This window comes from Urocampus carinirostris, chromosome 6 (genome assembly GCF_059441175.1).
Source record: "Urocampus carinirostris isolate Australia breed hairy pipefish chromosome 6, RoL_Ucar_1.0, whole genome shotgun sequence".
Taxonomy (NCBI): domain Eukaryota; kingdom Metazoa; phylum Chordata; class Actinopteri; order Syngnathiformes; family Syngnathidae; genus Urocampus; species Urocampus carinirostris.
This window is the reverse complement of record NC_142354.1, coordinates 25,580,000-25,601,075: the sequence shown is the minus strand read 5'-3', so window position 1 is coordinate 25,601,075 and position 21,076 is coordinate 25,580,000. Positions and strand designations below refer to the sequence as shown.

Sequence of the window (21,076 nt, the reverse complement as noted above, 5' to 3'; positions counted from 1 at the left end):
GATCGCTATAGGCTAAAGTTATTCGGAGCCTCGGATTGGCTAGAGGGCCAAAACAAACCCTGCAATTGGCCGAAAAAGATGACTGAATAGCAAGCTAGCTAAACTACGCCATAGAGAAACATGTTTCATTAGTCTGTATTTGTAAATATTTTACTCTCCTGGATTTACTACACTCACGGTTGTAAGAAGACCATGATTGCGTATCATTATTGAACGTGAGAACTTAGGTGAGCTATGCGGCTTTATATTTTCCCGGTATCTTGCTTTAGAACGATCTTGATGTCGCTCTGATGAGTTGAGTGAATTAAACTCAATTCCAAGTGTTTATTGTCATATGCACAGTAAAGTTGCGAGCGAAAAAGAAAATAGAAACTAAGGAATGGTTGGCATTTCTTGAATCCCAAGACTTTAACCTTCCGAATGATATTTGAAACGATGCATTCGAGTGACATCGTACGGACACCGCATCCGCACGTGTCAACGACACGTATTTGCTTCTTTGCAAGCTTTGGGAATGTTAAGGGGGTAATCAGTTTGACTGAATCATCTGACTGTTTTGTCGACGTTCCCATTGTAGCGCCTTATAATGCGGTGCGCCTTATCTATGGAAGATATAGGACCAAAAACTATTTTTTGGGGGTGCGCCCTATAACCCGCTGCACCCTATAGTGCGGAAAATACGGTAGCTTTTTAAAATATATGTTTATTACTAAACAATTAAAACATATTTAAAAGAAAAATATGCTTTTAGTAAGCAACAATTACAATCATATTAGTCAGATATCAGTGAGTGTGAGGGTGTGGCTAATTCAGGTAACACTGACTCACATATCCGTTTGCTTTGTCGTTTTTAAGTCAGTGCCGGAAAGGGAACACTTACAGTACATGCAAAGTAGCACATGCACACGCACTTGCTCAATGCAGAGGGCCTTTGGGTGGGGAACAGCAAAGGAGTGCAAGGAGTTGACGGAAAATTTGACGCGACTCCACTTCAACCCCTCTAAGCAAAGAGTGACAAGAGGTGCGGTTGACACACCTGACACACTACACTTCACAGACATCAACAGTGCTACATATTTTAGCGTGAGAACACACAGTTTAAAAAAAAAAGAAGATAAATTAAACCTATGTATATAGACTGCAGTGTGAGAGAACAGGTGCAACTAAAACAAATGTTTGTCCGAGAAACTTAATTGTCTTTCTACATTCTACAAGAAGCATTTCTATTTAGAGGCAATTATTACAATTTGATATATGTGCATTAGGTACACATTCTGTAACTTAAAATAACAAATGTATACTTTTACTAGGTTTTATTCTCTGTATCTAGGCCTGGAAAGGGATGGGCGCCAACAGGATGTACTTGCCCAAGACATACAACAGGAAATGGTGCCCCCCTTAAGGGATCCAACAAACCAACCTGCCTCTACAGTACCAATAAGGCTGCCTCTATCAGTGAACTAATTCATTTGAACCTAAAAAACTGAGGCATGGTTAAACAATGGTCTGTTTTTGTCTATTCATTTAATCCTGATCAGCCTAAGCAAGATTTCTGGTTGTGGCTGAAATGGGAATAATGTTCTTGAGCCATATTAAGCACTGAAAGGGAATTTCATTAAAATCCCTTTTTTTCTCATGTATTGTTACTCCTGTTAAAATGGATCTTTAACGTCCATAGCTGTCAAAAGGTGAAGGAGTTAAAAGAACTATATGGAATTTGGAACTTTTTTGCACAAGCCCACCACGTCTGCTGTTTTCAAAGTCAGGCTACTTCTTGATGCACGTGCAAGTACGTGTATTTCTCCGACGGAAACGAATAAACTCTTCTTTTCACCTTCCTTTGGGTTTGGTTTGGTGTTTTGACTGTACTTGAAGAGGGCCTCTTATCACATTTTAATTCAACACTAACAAATAGAAGAAAAAATAAACGCGGGGACAAGGATGATATCAATCTCCAGTACTTCCTCCACACACCAGTCATCCTCCCTAATATGGTATGCCCCGGACAGCTTTACTAAAAGTAGGAAAAGAGCAGATAGGTACGGTGGAAAAAAAAACATAAGTGCTAGTTTAACTCAGTTGAGCATTGTTAACACATACTATTCAGAGACACTTGCAAGTATTTTAAGGACAATTCCAAGGACGCACCTCAACTTTAAGAAGAAGATCGACAACTAAGGGATGAAAAAAACGAATGATGAGGTGAGAGCAATGCCTTGCAAAGACATTTTGTAGGCAATAGTTGAGAGGGGAAAAAACAGTGCTTTAGTGTATATGGACGTTTCCTCATAGAATTGTAAATTCATATATAAATTCATGTGTTAATTATGCAAACATCTTCAATTTAATAGGACTTTTACGGTATTCATAAAATATAATGAAAAGGTTTTTTTCACCATATAACACATTAAATCAAATGAAAAGAAAAAATATTACAAAAACATAGCCATTCTGGACAATGGGCGATCTCACCAATCACTAAAACCTTTAGCTAATTATTACAACAAAATGAATAAAAAGAACATTAAAAAAAAGAGCATTTTTGAAAGGGCGGGGTGGCAATAATATCTAGCACCACCTATTACCCATCTATGCAACCCACTGGCCAAAAGTTAACATTTTGCCCCATATGTTTTGAGAGCATAAGGTTAAATTGCTGTGTATTTGACATATGGCTGCAAGAAAACTTGTATGTAAGTCGGAGCCTAGGGGCTGGGCATGGGGCCCAATGTGACAGGCACAATGCAGTGCTGACAAGCAGGCCTGGATTACTTAATAATGTTGCTCTTTGAGGGGATTTGTCCTTAAAAAGATCGTATATAAAAGGTGACGCTAGCATGCTCAAAAAAAGACAAAAATTTGACAGAAAGATTACAGCTGTACCAGAAAAATATTCCTTTACTGTGCTGTCATTATGTTTTGATACAGAGTGTTTGTTTGTTCTATCTGTATGTTAAGCTTTAAAACCATGAAGAAGAGATGAGTCAGAGTCGTGACTCTTGATGTGCTACAAAAGGGGGCAGCAAAACGAGGAGGTCCGACTGTGAGGTTGCCAAGGCTCCTGCAGTTCCCTTCAGAGTTGAAAGGAAGAAATTTCAGTGACCTAGTGTGTGTTTGTGCAGAGTGTTCATTTAAATTATTCAGTCTTCCAGCTCCACAAAGACTCCATGCATTCTCTATAGAGTCTACTGGTGTCGTGTTAATGTGTGGGTGCTCGCATTAACGAGCAAAAATAGACAGTTAAAACGTTAGGTAACGCTCTACATTCGTTTCCAAAACCTGCTATGAGCCTGTGTAACACACGGAGGGGAGCAGAGGTGCGCCTGGTGGTACCAAGCAGCAGAGATTATAAGAAACGTTCTGAAGCAGCACTTAATGAGCTTTTAAATGGATATGCCAAATCAGATTCGCTTCTACTTGCCTCTGTGCTAAAATGTTCGCACAAGAAGTTTCCTCCATCATGACTGACACCTTATAGAGGACCCGCTAGAATAAATCCAATTGGCATTGCAGATACATATTCTCATATTGAAAATTCCCAAGAAACAGAATCAAGCTCACTCCCCAGATCTCAACCCTATTGAAAATCAATGTAAGTCAGCATTAACAGGAGAGAGCAAGGGGAGTGCGATTTTCTAGGATACTGTTTGTCTCACACAACAAAAGTACAGATTCCAAAACCCAAAGGTTGTGGAATTGCCCCATTCTGCAGAGAACCTGCAGTCATGAAAGAACATTTATCAAAATCCAGAGCTGTGCAGAGGGCGGGTATCAAACTGTGAGGGGTAGTCTACAGCAAAATGACACTTGACTTTAAAGGCTAACATTAGCTTTGTGAGCACTGAAAATAGATTTGTAGCCATTTCTAGGATTATAGCCTAAATTGTTTCTGTTAACCATTGTTGATGACTATTAATTTATTAGTATAAAAAATATTGAAGGTCAAGGAATAAAATATCCATCTCACCTCAGGGTATTTGGAATAAAGGGTAATCCAGTGTTTGTATTAATAAAAGATGGTGACAAGTTATATACATTTTAAGTCATATTTGACCACGTAATGTCACTGTGTTGCAACCGAAAACAAGTGCTAAGAAGCACAAGGAAGAATTCAAACTACAGATACTCAAAGTGACCAAAACTGCACCAATTTGCCTTCTCCTTTTTTTGTCGCAAAGTTTTAGTTTTGTTGGTACCCGTAGCAGTAACATGGCATACAATGATGTCAAATCCTTCTTGGTGAGCCTCATGTTATGTAAAATAAATGAAAATGATCTACCTACAAGTATTTTTTTTAAAAATACGTTTGTATGATAGTTCATGTATTTTTGCTTATTATTTTAATCACGATTTATTTTTATTTTTGTATGGAGGAAGGTTTTTTCACTACAAGGAGGTGCTAATTAAAATACACAGTCAATTTCAAGTTTGAACTGAGCATTGCAAATAGGCTCCTGGTTGTTCCGCATTTTTTTGTTTGCTTATGATAGTGAATATTTAAATGACAACACACAATTCAAATATGACAGTAACAAATACCTCTAAGAGAATATGTTTTTTTTTGTCATTTCTATTAAAATAAATAATTAAACATTAAAATACTAAACAATCTGATCCCGATAAAAACAACAGTAAGGTGAACATGAAAAATATTTTTTTCTAGTGCGAGCTGTTGCCAAATACAGTATATACTACTACCGTTTCAAGATAACTACAGAGAAATGTTAAAAAACAACAAGCTAATCTATACATTAGACAAGGCATTGGTGGTAGCTGCGAGAGATCCAACGCATCCAGGCCCGATGAGGCAGGATGGTTGCCCCCTGATGCTCTGTGACCTAGATTAAGAAACGCAGCCAGGACTATAATCTCTCGTGCCTCCACCCCCCTTTCACTATGGAACAGGCTGCTCGTTGGGAAGAATAGCCTTTCTGTTAGCATGCTAACATCATCAAGCCTGTAGATGCATTGCGCCAAATAAGAATGAATTATGAGACTTTGTATTTTTTAGACTGAGAAAACAGCTCATCTGGGTGATGATGGCATATAATTAGATTAATTTTTAACTAAATTGATGAAATACATATCCTTGAGATTTGATTTCCAAAACACAGCTAATTTATTTGATAGGTCATGTTTATATTGTTCTTGAGGTTTAGGTACCGTGGCAACCAGGGGGGCGGTGCCATACAGATATAGAGATATACACATGGCAGATGGTCATGACGCTTTGCAAACTGCAGTAACAGCATATATTCATGGAGCATACATAGATAGATAGATAGATAGATAGATACTTTATTCATCCCCGAAGGGAAATTCACTTTTCCAGCAGCATCCCTAAGCTGAGAACAATCGAAAATAACTGAGAACAATCGAAAATAACACGGGAGCTGCTGGAGTGGCTGCCATTCGTGACGGCGCCGGAGAAACGATTCAATTTGAATCATGTACAAACAAACAAACAATTGAATCATGTACAAGAAACGATTCAATCTGAATCATGTACAAACAAACAAACAATTGAATCATGTACAACAAACAAACAAAATATTTATGTTTCAATAAGTGGAGTGTTAATAAAATGGGGGGAAAATAATTTCTGATACTGATATAACCAGGTAAAACTAATTTTAAGTTACCTGACCTGTCCAAATGAATGTTGTGCCATCTCACCTTTCCCACTCTCTCTGCTCGCTCCTGAAACTTTATCAAATAGTCCAAAATTAATGTATACCTGTGAGAATTTTGACTAATCTACATGTGTTGCTGCCATTTGTATTCAAATAGATATTTCTTAAGGGTTGTACTATTTATTGAAATATTATTGTTGTAGTGAAATTACATTCTGATGAATTCAATTCTGTTTTTAATTTCTTCAATAGTGTGTATGTAACTTCAAAATTATCCTAATTGCTGACTCCTTCTTCTGGTTGAAATAGTCATTGCAGCATCTAAAAGGTATTCTGAAAGGACTCAAATCAACTCTTCCTTTTCATCTTTTTGGGGGTTTGAGTTGGCATTTGGACTGTATTCGACCCGTTCCTTTTCTTACTTTCAATACTTCATCATGGAATAAAAGAAAATCACCGCCACACGTGTGATATGACTCTGTCCCCCCTAACCGCCCGACTCCTTTCCTTCAGCGTAATTCACTTCATGGCCGGACCGTCGATCATAAAAGTAAGATAAAAGCAGAGAGGCAAAGTAAAAAATATATATAAAGGCTCTTGAATAATAGGGCATTGTTAACACATACCTAATAAAGATTACATTTATTTTTAAGGACACCTCTAACTACCCGCCCCACTTTTGAAGGTTGGACTATTTATTGAGATATTATTGTTTTAGAGAAATTACCTACTGATTAGTTCATTCTGCTTTTGATATTGGATACTTGCAAAAGAGATTGCATAGGTGGAAGGAATCACCCTATAACTATTCCATGTACATATATTTATTATACATTTACAAAAGCTGGTAAAATAAATTTGTGTCCCTTTAGCACAGGGGTCTCAAAAATGCAGCCTGTGGTAAAATATTGGGAGGCCCTCACCCAAAAATGTAAGTTTAAAGTAATAGTTTGATAAGGACACTCCCTGGGGAGGAGATCGCCACCAATATTAAACTGAAGCTCAAGGGACAGTGGATGCACCTTCCGTGTAACTTTCTGTGAGTTTCTGCCTTTGAACCACAGACATGTTTTATCTGTGATAAGTTGATTCTGTTTTTAGGAGATTGCAGAAGGATGCAAGTTCATTATTTTGACTATTATTGGGAAATGTTTTTCGTTGTTTTGACTGTTATGCACTGTTTGCATCATTGTCACTATCGTCCAATCATGTTGCTGTTCTTTGATTCCCAAACCCTTAAGGCGGATGTGCTTCTGTAACCTAGGAGCAACAATAAAAACAAATGGCTCAAGGGGGCTTTTAGAACAGATTAAAACATATTATCAGAGGTTTGGGCTCTCTTCTTACTTTTGTTCATAACCCATTGATGTCTTCTCTCTTAATTTTGAGTGTTTACGGCAATGCCGAGGTCTGGCTCATCTCTGTAGTATAAGGTGACGCTTGAAACTGAAAAACAACAGCAACCAGATGATGAAGGTGCTGTATCTGAGTTAGATCAGAAGGCTTCTCCTGCCTCTGGTAAACATGAAAACCTGTTTCATGTGAGGGAGCAGACCCCAAACCAAAACGACCACCTGGAGAATGGTGGACCCGCCAGGCTGTACTTACCAAAAAACACACCACAGGAAGAGATGCACACTCAAGCAATTAGTGAACTACACTTTTAACTTAACACTTTCCCTTAATAATATAATCGCTATTATACAAAAAGATGCATTGACAATCTCAAAGCGGTTTGTTATCTTGGGGAACTCTTCAGAAGACAAAGAGTTCAAATATCCGAATATCAGCCAACACCAATGCATTACAATTCTCCATTAAGCGAGGCCTTCTCACACTTGCTCCGAGAGATCAAGATATTCAGTGACTGTTACATTATTGCTAGCTAATGAAATGTGTCCGTTCAGCATTGTTAACAAGCAAAGATTGAGTTAATCAATCTTTACAATCAGTTATTAACAAGCCTTCATTGAGTATTTTGTGGTGGAGGAGAGAGCTGGTAAATTCGGAGTTTGGTTGAAAATTTTGCAGGTTTTCAAAATGTGTTAATGAGTTGGCTGTGTTAATGAAGTGTGTGTTTTAAGGAGGAGTGACAGAGAGCCACTGTTTTTTTTACGATGAAAAATATCTAGTAGCTTGCAAAAACTGGTTTTATAAGGAGGGTTATTTTTTTTCCTATCTAAACATTTTTGTTTTGGGTCGAATGTAATATTTATTGTCAATAATGTTTTACAAATATTAACTTTAAGGCCCGGTCACACAGCCTTCCGCGTCTGTATCGCGGGTAAAATTTTGTGATTTTTTTTTGCCCGTGTTTGCCCGCGGTGGAAAATGTGCAAAATTGGCCGGCGACTGTTCCGCGTCCTTATCGCGGGTAATTGCGGCTGCATCGCTGTGCCGCCCGCGGTTACCTGTGGTCTAAATTTTTTCGCAGCGCAAAACTTTTTCGCGCGGCCAACTGCGTGTGAATTTCTTACCGCGTGTAAAGCACGGCTGTATCGCGTCTGTATCACGATCTCAAAGCGTCCAACAGCGTCTGCTTCACGGGCAGAAATTTCTGGCCGTGACTCAGCCGCGATACGCCCGTGAAAGGCTGTGTGACCGGGCCTTTAACAGAAGTTCAGGTAAGGAAGATATTTATGTAGTTTCATTTTTAGTTGTTATTTATGTTTTCGCTGATAGTAATTATTACAAATTCTGGGGTTAGGATTTCAAAAATAAAAATTAATTAATTAATTAAGCAATATAATTACATCTATTTATTCCAATTTCAGGATCAATCACAAATTTTGTGCTGATGTTTTTTCTGTTATCCTACAGCCGTAGTTTTAACAATTACAAATAAAATCAATTATCTTTCTGCAACAGGTACACAAAACAGACACATATTTTAGCAAAAGGCTGGGCAAAAAAGGAAAAATGGTGCGATATAGTTATTTCAAGTCTCCATAGATTGTATTCTTCATGATGCTTTTCAGCACTCATTTTCAGTTGCACAACACAAGACAGTGATGTCTGCTGGTCAAATAATACATAGTGTCCCTTTAAAGCTGCTGTAAGAAAGAAAATGTGCATACATTTCATGACATCTCCAGACGGAGGAGAGGGAATTCAAGCATTTAGTTCGTTCTAAAAAAATGATGTCTAAAGATTCAAAGAAAATTATAGGTGATTGCACCCTCCTTACATCTCCCAGTGACAATTGAAGGACAAAAATGTCCTCCCCCCAACCTAAGGATCCAAATGTGATGTCATTGCACATTTATTTATATGCTTGGTTTGTTGGATCATTTAAGCAGTAGGGTCGTAGGGGCAACATTTCTGTGGTGTGCCTTGAGCAAGTACAGCCATAATCATTGCGAGAACTGAGTGAAAAATAAATCAGGTAAGACTAATTATTAAGGTAATTATTTGACTACTACATATCACAGTATTGTGTCGTACAACCAAAGATAATACTAAAAAGCGCAAGGAAGAATAAAAGCTACTGAGGCTCAAAGTGACCACCATTTTCTTTTATTTTTTGCACGGCCTTTCGCAAAACTTCTGGGTTTTGGGTACTCGTAGCAGCAAGATGGCGGACAATTATGTCAGCTCCTTCTAGGTGAGGCTCATGTTATGTAAAACAAATGCAAGTTTTTCTTCCAAGATTATTCACATTCAAGTGATAGTTCTGTCACGTCTTCTGGGGGTGGACTAACAATATAGGGAAGCAGGAAATCAGGCAGGGTGCTAAAAATAAAGAGGGTATCTAATAACAAAACCAGGAACTAAGTAATAAACAAATAAGGGTCACACAACAAATGAAATATCCAAACAAAATCATACCTGACAATGTTCAAACCAGGAACAAAGACCGAAACAGAAAAGCAAATGCTAACAAATGCTAGCAGATACTAACAAACTGTCCAAACAAAAAAAGCAAAGAGAAAAATAGCGTGGCAGTGGTAATGCAATGACCTGACCCCATGAACTGTTCAAACAGTCATTATAAAGGGCATGCCAGATTCTAACAAAATCGTGAATTTTTACTTACTATTTAAATCAATCTCGTTTTTATTCATGAATGAATAAAGATTTTTTTACCACTAAGGGCGCTAAATGATACACACTGTACCTTCAAGTATAGCTACAAAAACACTTTTGACACAATTGCATCTTTCTGCAAGGTTCTCAATCTTAAGACCCAAAGAATCAAGTGCACAGATGCCATCGGGGCTGCACGCTACCAAGTTGAGCAGCTTTAGCAGTTGCGGCTCCCTGCTCGAAATTCCAGCCCGACTCACTCACAAAGTCTTTGATCCTCTCAATGGCTTTCTTTGTGTCCTTACAGTCAAAGACGTGAAAGTGGGTGGTGTTTCCCCCTCACACACACAACACCAACATGCTAATGATGACACACACACACAAACTACTGAAAACGACTATTTCTGTGATGCCAATTTTCCCCAGTGAGTTACTGAAGGGGGTCCCAATTCAAACAACAATGGAAAGATTGTGGCCAGAAAAAAATATCCATGAGAGACCTTTCGACGTATTGCGAGGCCAGATGTCGCTCCGCCCGGCTCAAACAGAATGCGCCACTTATCCAGACGGCCAACGCGTCTGACCATTAGGGGGTGAAATGTGGCAGAACGGTGAGGGCATCTGGACAGCGCAAAGCTGGTGTAAAGTTGCAAGCAAAGACATATGCGGCATCATCTGAGGTCTGGTATGATCTCACTTGAGGAGTCGTCTTACTACCGTAAATTCTGAACTACAGAGCGCACTTGATTTAAAAGATGCATGCTATAGATGCGAAGCTGGCCGGGAACTAACCAACTAATACGGCAAAACCGGGGTTAACACCAGGCTATCCGGCCAAACAACACATGGTGGTCAGCCTACAAGTGCCAACTAAGAGCAGACAAGACTTTAAAGCCCTTTGGTAGCCCCGATGCTAACAGAAAGCGAGCTTGACAAAATCATACTAACCTGGACACATGCGCCAAAAACACAAAAGAAAAGCCATAATCGCCTACTTTGAAGCAGAAATGAGCAGTATGCAATCGCTGTTCGCTACAATCATTTTCTATTTCGGAGGTTGCCTCACATGTTGTGTTAATCGGGTTCGCCATTTTGAAATCATTTTTTTTCTTCCTCTACAGCATGGGTCTTTACCTTTTTAAGCTAAAGGGGTACTTTCGTTTCTAATTAGCGCGAAAGGAACCCAGTTTGATATGCATTTCTAAAATGAATCATGTTATTACTATGTTCTTATTTTGTTATTAGCAATTCCAAGCTCCCTTAACCAATTCCTGTACAGCCGTATTACCAGATTAATTATTGGAAATGAGGTTGAATAGACTCAAGTCAGCCACAAAAAAAACACAGGTGAGGTATATTCAGAACAGGTCCGCGGGCACCTTAGCTTTCCTTAGGGAGCACCCTGGTGCCCACAGGTACAACGTTGGAATCCAATGAACTACCGGAAACAAGCCAGCTGGGTCAACTTTAAAACTATATTCTCGAGTCCCGGGGCGTGTGGAATATTATGCAACATATTTCCATAATTGTAGGGAGGACCACTAGTTGTTCTGTGCCTAATTGAAAATAAAATTTTCTGTTTGGGAACATCTTTAGGAACGAAACTGAATTTTGCCTTTTGCCATACAAGCCTGACCGGATTCAAAGCAGCAGGCTCTAAAGGTGGGGTGCATCATTTGAGAGTCCCGTTCAGGGCAAACTCATTAGGTAAGTGTAATGGAGGAAGTGTGATGGGAGGGAGTGGTGGAGAGTTATGTTTTCAGCTTGTGAAGTTTTCCTCTCCCACCAGAATTTGCCTCAATCAGCTGTTTTTAGATCATGTAACCATCAAAGGTGGCGATCTCAAAAACAGTAATTACTACGGCGCAAAAAGAAGAAAAAAAAAACAGAATGAGGACTGGATCTTGCATTAACTTATTATCTTTCCTCATGGATTAAAGGCAACCGGACATCGACACAAATGATACAGCGAAAAGGGTAGCCTTTTTGATTGATGACTTCCACTGCTGTTCAATTTGGATGTAAATATTTAGGACTTTATTTATGGGTGCAAATTTTAAAATATTGTGAGTACATTGGATATACTGAATACAGTACCCACTGTCAATGCTCCTCTCATGCTCCTGTTATGTCTTATATAAATAATGTTGGCAAAAACATGAACTAATTTCTCTCCAAGAAATATTTCCAGACATCACAGCGCTGTTTTGTATGCTCGCCATTTTCTTAAGTATTTACATAGAATGATCTTGAAGTTAAGGTTTTTTTCTGGTCCACACCAATTCATAGCTACCTTCTAGGGGACCTGATGAGCACCAGTACAATCTGCAAAATAAAAGTAGCTCCTTGTAGTCCTGAATTTACAGTATTTCCACACAAGAGCTAAAAAACAGAAATTGTCACAATTCGAGGGCGGTTTTAAAATGTATGAATGTCCTGCATAGATGCTTTCTTGTTTTGGTTCGAATCCCCTGCAATAAAAGCAAACTTTGAAGCAATTCTTCCAAACCTGAGCACTCAGCTTCATGATGAGCTCACCGGTGCTAGAGGGAGGCAAGTGTTAGTTTATACGGCTAAAAACTTGAGTGATGTTTGAAAGGTCTGCTCAGACTTTACATCATGTAGAGAAATTGCGCAGTCCATCCACGTCCTATGTTACAAAGTGGACCTTCGGGACACTTCACTGGAAAAAACACATGTGTTCTGCTGTAGTTATTGCTGTGTGGATTTGTGCGGAGGGGATAAAATCCCACAGATGGAGGCTTGTGATAAATATCTTTGAACTGGATTTGATGCGACCAATATTGCATGTAGCTTGTATATATTCTTTGGCCCTTTTGTGGACAGCAAAATTAGCTCCAGTAAAGGAACTGTAGCTAGGTCTTCATAAGACATTTACTACATTAGAAAAGTGCACTCTTTTGGCAGCTACAGTCGCTTAAGCCAGTAAAGTCTCTTTAGCAGCTAATACTAATCAATTTAATTATTTAGCTGCCAACACTAGCATTGCAATTGCTATCCACAACACTAGCGTAGTGGCAGCTTATCCCCTAATGCTAGTTCCACAGATGTTGTCACTCGTAGCTGGTATCGGTTATGGCTCATGTTTCCATCCATCCATCCATTATCTGCACCGCTTATCCTCAGTAGGGTCGCGTGGTGCTGGAGTCCATCCCAGCCATCCTCGGGCAGTGGGCAGGGGACACCCTGAACTGGTTGCCAGTCAGTCACAGGGCACACAGAGACAGACAACTCACTTGCTCATTCACACCTAGGGACAATTTGGACCGGTCATTTACCCTGACATGCATGTTTTTGGAATGTGGGAGGAAACTGGAGTGCCCGGAGGAAACCCACGCAAGCACGAGGAGAACATGCAAACTCCACACAGAAGGTTCGATCGCATGATGTCAAAACCGTGCCGCAGACGCGCTAACCACTGCGCCGCCATGCTCCCCTGGCTCATGTTTACCCATGCAAATTTTGTAACTATTTGTATGTGTGAATTTAAATTACAACCTGCTGAGAAAATGGATAGTGAGCTTAAAAATGTCAGTGTGTTTTTGTTAGTTCAACAGAACAGAACGGTCCGATATAAAAAGTCTTCAATATCTTCTAAAGAAATGTGCTAAAAATAAATAGCAGATTATGATTATCCACACTCTTGTTGGAAAAACGTGTGTCGACAATAGTTGACAAAGGGATTCATTGTCGATTATTTCTATTATAGTTTTTTTGTCTACAATATCGAGTAATTGTTGCAGACCTCGACACAAGTTGAAAAAAGTAAATCAGTTCCCTGTTTTTTTACGCAGGTTGCGTTCCAGAAAAGTCCTAAGATAGTCAAAACAAACTAAGTAGAAATATTTCTTTATCTATTTATCTAATTCAGCGGTTTCCCACAAGTCGTAGCTCCAGGTCATCCGTTTCTTGTGTAATGGATCTGACGTTGGTGGGATACTGGATTGGCAGGGGTGGCTTGTTATGTAGCCTAGCCTTGGTAGTAAGTCAGACTTGCAGCATCGTTATTGCTCTCTCTTCGGACACTGCCTAAGTCTCTTTTGGGACCCAATAAGGAGCCACAGAGCACACGCTGGTGATCAGCATTTCTTTGCGCTCTTCTGACTTTCTAATTTAACCGATGAATTTATTTTCAATATAACGAGCCACTAAAATACTAGCTGCCGGTGTGCTTCGGCATTTGTTTTGCGTGGGTGGACACATTGACCTCTGAGCCTGCCTATTGCGGCTGTTTGACTGACAGCATACACCAGCCTATAACAGTTGTGAACACGGAGAGTCGCACCCACCCAACACACAGCACTCCACCCCAGTGATAGCATTTGCTGTGTGTTGTCTGCCACAGAACAAATGCATGATTAAATCTGCAAAGTAGCGATATGTAAACCGCGATCTAGCAAGGGATAACTGTACAGGCGATCTTAAAGCTGGAATGGTCATTTTTACACCATTTCCAGACAACAGGCAATTGTAACGGTGTAATTGGCCACGTTAAAACACATTGGTCCCGACCTGATATAATAATAATTCGGATTGCATGCAATTGAGCAAGGATCTGCATCTCTCTTGCAGCACACCAGCAGTGGGCCCCACTGTTGGGCTCTCCATGCCAAACATGACATTACTCATCCGCCCTCGGGCACCTGAGAGCTGCACAGCACCAATCAGGCTGCTGCACTGTGATTCACTGACTTGCATAACAGTCAGCACCACCAACATATTCCATTTTGTTTTTCACACATAACAAGTATCGTTCCTCCAGATGATGCATATTCAGGTGAAAAAGAGGGATGCGAGTTGAATGCAGCTTCGTTTCTGCAGTCCTGGTACGCAATTACTTTTCTCTGTAACGCGTCACTGGTAACATTTTGTAACTCAACTGCATTTACAACATGGTGCGTTACTCGGCTACTTTTTAAAAGCAAAGCACAAATTACAGTGTTTTCCTTTTGGGTTGGCAGTAGCTCAGGAGGTAAAGCACTTGCAGGTTTGATTCCCGGCTCCTCTGAGTTAAATATCGAAGTGTCTTTGGGCAAGACATCGAACCCTAAACCCCTGATAAGCAGGCGCTTTGCATGGCTGAAGCTGCTATAGGTGTGTTGGTGAGTGTGTGAAGCACATTATAAAGCGCTTTGGGAGGTCTTCAGTGACTTGAAAAGCACCATATAAATGCAGACCATTTACCATTTTAACTGTTCATTCCCAAAGTATCTTACAACTCTCAATGTACCGCCGCCACAACATTTTAAAATAGTGAGTGTGTTTATATGTACTTAAAATATACAACTAAATACAGTTATGGTGGCGCCATCTCAAGCACAGAATACAAAGATGCAAAAGTTCTCCAAATGTCCAAATCTATTTGGCTAAACAAACAGCTTATTCGAACTGTTATGCTACCAGGCCTTTAGAATTGTTTCTGAAGGCCCCCCGGTATATTTCTTAGCCTGGCAACAAGTAATTGCTGTATTTTGATTGGTTAAATGCTTAAATAAATATGCAAAACTTTGGGAACAGTGCAACCAGAGGAGAAGCAATGAAAGGAACCTTATAGTCGACCTCATGGCCCACCACTGTCAGTACATACGTATTTACTACTACAAAATAAAATACAGAAACCAGGGGTCAGTTTATATGCACACTTAATGGTTGTGTATCATCAGTAGTTAATGTTAGGCAGTGTTTATGGATGGGGTGTGTCTTATATAGGAACAACAAAATCATGGGGCAAACGTAAGCACATAGTTTAATGTAAAAGAGGGCTGAATTTTTTTTTTTATTTTTTTTTTTAAATCCATACGCCACTCTTAGAAAAAAAGAAAATGTCTTGAAAATTACCCAAAAAATGAGGTCTCAAGTGGTTAGAATACAAAATGGAAATGGAGTGTCTCGTCTGTGTTTGTTTGTAAGCTCACAAGATTGCAAAACCCAAGAAATCTGAAGGGTTCCCGCTACCTCAGCAGAGCTTAAGACATCCTGAAGGGCTCCTTAAACCCTAGCGAATTCTTTTTCGAACTGTCACCATCAGGCCGACAGTTCAGTTCCCACAAGGCCCGAAGAACAGACTGACAGATAGCTTCTTCCCCAGAGCTATCAATATACCAAACCACAAGCAACATAGGACATTTGGAACACTGTTTTAAGTGCCATATCTTGGTTGTATATAGTTTTCATTTTAAATGTGAATACTCTATATTGTAGGCGAATACTTTATATTTTGTATTTATTTTATTTTATTATTGTATATTTTGCCAACTGAAGTGCCACTGTAATTTCGTTGTGGTAACACAATGATAATAAAGGTGATTCTGATCCCACAGTTTGGTGTACACGTTTTTTTATTATATGGCTCTTTCTGTGGGTACATATGACTCGGATATAAAGTAGAACTTCAGAAATTGTTTAATATATTGATACATATCGACAAAGGGTCCAGTATATATATATGAGGACATAATTTTAACTACAGTTTACAGTCAAGGTGTCATCTCAACAGACCCTGTTGTTATTTTAAATCACTAATCAAGTCTTTATATAGAAGCTCATTAAACAGCCCATGTTGAGACACTATATGATAAAAAAAACCACAGAACAAACTTTGACCAAAAACTAACAATATACTTAAAAGCAGGGGTGGCGAACACGCGGCTCAAGAGCCGCATGCGGCTCTTGGCCAATCAGAATGCGGCTCTTTGCCTCATCATATTTTCTATAAACTGTGGCTCTTTGCCTCGTTTCATGTTCAGTTTTTTTCCCCCCTCTTATAAGCTGTGCCACATTTATGAAAAATGGCAGTATCATAGCCCATTTGTATGGCTGTTTAAGCCTGTGAACTATGAAGTTTGTGGCTGTAATGAAGGATTTTTGCAATCCGGAGATGGAATAAGAGCTTGCCCTGTCCACTCCACGCATCGACCCGGTATTGCAGTACCTCCAGAAACGGTGCATCCGCAATGATCGCAGCAAGGCTTTAAGGCTAGGACCTTAGCTTGGCCTTTAGGCTGAGTGTAAGAGTCCCGGCTCCTAGGCTTTGTAGCGTATTATGAACTGACCGACAACGGATAATAAATAATGAATAAAGAAGAGAGAAAAATAACCCTTAACCCCCCCACCCCCCCCCCCATCAGAGTTAATAACAAATAATAAATAAAATTTTGAAATTAACGCAGTTACTTGTTAAATAAGGTAACCTGTAAAGGGTTCCTACAGCTTAAGGCAAGTTAAATTCAAGACTTTTCAAGACTTATTTTATTGCCTTATAAAATCAAATTTAAGACCAAGTCGACAAAAAAAAAAAAATGCAACTCAAACAAACAAAAAAACAAAACAAAAATAAATTCTCGCACACATTACATCATGTCTCGTACACGTTACCTGGCACAGCTTTTAGCCATGTTAAAAAAAAACATCATTGGACAGCCACTTCCCATTATAGTGACACGTTTTTGAATGTTCCCATAGTCCAGAAAAAATGCCTCTGTCCTAAGCTGATCTGTGTATTGTTGGTAGACCAACGACATGCGACTGCTCCAAAAGGCCCGACTGAAACCACATCACTGATTTGAGAGTTCCGTTATTGCGGTCACGCGATGTTGCCACGAATGTAAACCTGTGAATTATTAAAAAGAGACATTTGATAAATCTTTTTCGATTAAATAAATATAAATCTCGTTAATGTGTTAACATTTTTTAAGACTTTCGAAAATTGGATTTAAGACATTTTAATGCCATTCAAGGCCTTATTTTCAGAATAATGAATTGAATGCCTTTTAAGACATTTGTCAACAACAACAAAACAATTGGAACAAAATAAAACATCACATAAATTTGAGGTAATATTTAACAAATGTTTATTCATCTATTTTTTTAATTACATTTAGGTCCGGTTGAAAACGTTCTATCTGAAAAACAGCACTCTCTACAAAGTTTATGGCTGCGTCCCATTCTTCTCACTTTCACTCGCTATTTGCCCTAGTCACTCGGTTTTGAGCGTTCACGTGAAAATAGGATGTGTCCCAATACTCTCAAAACCAAGGGAGAAGTGCCCTCAACCCATGACATAACCACTTCAGATCGAGGGAGGTCTGTACCTCACTTGGAGCGAAGTGACTACCCAGAAGTCTTTGCGAACTCTCAATATCAACAAACATGGCTGGAAAGGTACCACACAAATGTAAGTAGTTTTCCACAGCTACGCATGTATTTGCAAGGAAATATATTGAGATATCTTGGTTAGACATAAATGCAATAGAAAATTGCATTTTCGCGTTAAAACATGAACATTGCAAAATCGCTACTTTACGAAGTGCACGAATCTACAGAGGTAGCCGCAAAAAAAAATCTTCACACTCCAAACCGCAGTAGGATAACTGTGCAGAAAATCACGGTTCAGCCTTGCAAGTCCCGTCCAATTTCTTAGGGGACAATCTTCACTTTGCACTCCACTCACTGAGGGGACTTCCCTATGGAGGGACCTCACTGGAGGGTTCTCAGGGCCAAGTGAGAGGAATGGGATTGGGCCTAAGACATGGACAACAATAAATAACAGGGATTTTTACAGAACATCATGGATCCTCAGTCAAAACTGGCAGACTATTAATTTCAAATAAATATTCTGCTACATTCATAAAACATTTTTTTATGATGCATGACAAATTGACTTTTTTATAAATAAAACATTTTAGTTCAAACAAATACAAATCTTATCATGTGTTCACGTTCTTTAAGACTATCGAGAGAGGGATTTATGACATTTTAATGCCAATGAAGGCCTTGTTTTTAGAATAATGAATGCAAAGCCTTTTAAGACTTTTCAAGGATTTGCAGGAACTCTATATTATCTGATTTCCTTTTTTCCCAAATACAGTGCATTTCTGAAGAAATTTACTCTAAATAATGTGGGGATAGGCCCCTTTGGTTAACTGACTTGACCCATTTTCTCTGACATGTTGTGAAACTATGTGTTATAACGTAGAGAAGATGCAAACAACAAGCTAGAAACAAACAGAAAAAGCAATTATCCAAATGTTGACACAGTAAACCTTGAAAAGGATGTTGTAAAAGCTACGTTTGAAAATAGGTCGGGAGGTTTAGGAGTCATGTCAGGACTCAAAAAAAACATGAGTCCACCTGCCGCACATCGTAAAGCGAGTCTTCGGTTCTTACCTTCGGACAGTTCCAGGTCCAACTCGGCCAGCTGGTCCCTGACCTCTTTGGGTAGAGCCGACAACTCGACGCCGCGCTCCGCCATGGTGGGGAGCTCGAGTAGCCTACAGGGTGTTGGCGATATCTCGGGCCGCGGAAGATACAGTCCCGCATGAAGAAGAAGGTCCGGGGGGATTCAAGGAGATGCCGCGGCGGCGATGCTGGTGGTGGTGCTGGCTACTCCATCCCCGAGACTCCCGGACACCGCCATGACTACCGAGGGCGCAGGGGAACCAGTAGACGTTGCCGGTCACGTGACCAAGCCAAACAGAGAGCTGTTGTACGGCGTCGTGGCGCGTCCTGGTGGTTGCTTGTAGCATTGCACGCGGCGAAGACGAGGCTAGCTTTATTTTCAAACACTATAAACAGGGTTGAGTAGGGTTACTTTAACTTGATTACTTTCAATTACTTTTGGATTACTCCAATACCAAATATGCTAATAAAAGACAAAAGGAACTAAATATGAATAAAATGACTAAATTTTGTGCAGGCTTGGGGAGTAACGGAATACATGGAACGGCAAAAATGATGTTGGCAAGCTGTTTGGATTTATTTTCATTTGATTTCTGTCAAGAAACCAGCACGGCGGCGCAGTGGTTAGCGCTTATGCGGCACAGTTCATGTCATGGGAACCTGTCGTGGGTTCAAATCCAGCTCCAGACTTCCTGTGCGGAGTTTGTATGTTCTCCCCGTGCTTGCGTGGGTTTCCTCCGGGCACTCCGGTTTCCTCCCACATTCCAAAAAACATGCATTTCAGGTGAATTGGCCGGTCCAAATTGTCCCTAGGTGTGAATGAGCGAATGAGTTGTCTGTCCCTGTGTGCCCTGCGATTGGCTGGCAACCAGTTCAGGGTGTCTACTGCCCACTGCCCGGAGGTGGCTGGGATGGGCTCCAGCCCCCCCGCGACCCTAATGAGGATAAGCGGTACGGCTAATGAGATGAGATGAGATTTCTGTCGCATTTTATGTTAGTTTTGCCGGCGATCAAAGAGATCAAAGCCAGGAGAGAAAGCTTACCACGTGTTGTGAGTCATCATTTTATTCATATTTAGTTTCTTTTGTCTTTTATTAGCATATTTGGTATTGGAGTAATCCAAAAGTCATTGAAAGTAATCCAGTTAAAGTAATCCTACCCAACCCTGACTATAAAGCAGGGCTCTCGGACTTTTTTTAAGAACCAAAGTATTTTTTGCTACGTATTAGCGCAAAGGGCACCTTGTTTGATTTGCATTTTTAAAACGACACCTTATACTGCACTACCTGCTGTTTTTACCATGTTATTACCAGGTGAATTCATACCTGTCAACCTGTACGTTTTTTGCCGTACAAAGTACGTTTATTATGCATTTTAAGACGTGTACGACGTAAAAGAAAATCTATACGGGAAAATGCATATTTGTCAATGATGGGTACCATCCGGTAAACACACAGACTATCACGAAACGGCAAATCAATCAAGTCAAACGAGTTTGCCGCGGAAGCCTCTATAGCGGTATTGTTTTTTTTTTGTTGCAAACGAAGCGAGCGGTCTGATGCTACTGTGCGCATGCGTCTGCCGCCTGGGGATTTCCCATCATGCATCATTCCGAAAAAAGAAAATGGTGTAAGATTATTTTGTATTTTGTACGGGAAAATACGACAGTTTGTACGGGCATGGAGCCGTGGAGGTTAACAGGTATGTTAATTATTGTAAGCGGTAAGAATAGAGAAATAAAGGAAAATAGAAATAGCGAGATAGAGAGAAATACAGAGAAATAGAGCGGACTGAAATGAGAAAGAGCAGAGCTTTCAGCTGCTCTGCCCCACAGCCCTGGAACTCATTGCCGCTTGAATTCCGAAATTCTGCGGACCTTTCCACCTTCAAATCCGGACTCAAAACTCATCTCTTCAGACTTGCCTATTCTTGGCCATATGCCGTACACACGGCCCCTTTTAACTACAATGTGTTTTGTTGGCTATCTATTACTTGCTTACTCTTGTTTTACTCTTATGTACAGCGAACTTAGGTGTCTGAATAGCGCTTCAAAATACAATTATTATTATTATTAAAATAGAGAGAGGGAGAAAGAGAAAGAAAAAAAAGAGAAGGAAAGAAAAAAAGGAAAGAGAGACAGAGTTAGAGGATTAATAAAGGAAAGATAACTGTCAAATTATTAATGGTAAAACAGGAAATGAACATTCAGAAGATAAAAC

The 21,076-nt window shown here is 39.8% G+C and overlaps 1 protein-coding gene and 1 pseudogene across 1 annotated transcript in view; one reads left to right on the top strand and one right to left on the bottom strand.

The window, feature by feature from the left end:
- Nucleotides 1-19,115, bottom strand: part of dip2bb (DIP2 acetate--CoA ligase B (putative)b) — a 62,590-nt gene extending 43,475 nt beyond the window's left edge. The window contains exon 1 of the mRNA XM_088338442.1: nt 18,846-19,115. Within this exon, the coding sequence (XP_088194568.1) occupies nt 18,846-18,930 (85 nt within the window). The 5' untranslated portion in view covers nt 18,931-19,115. The remainder of the gene's footprint in view (nt 1-18,845) is intronic.
- On the top strand, nt 16,493-16,633 carry LOC148364378 (U2 spliceosomal RNA; annotated as a pseudogene).
- Nucleotides 19,116-21,076: the final 1,961 nt, after the last annotated feature.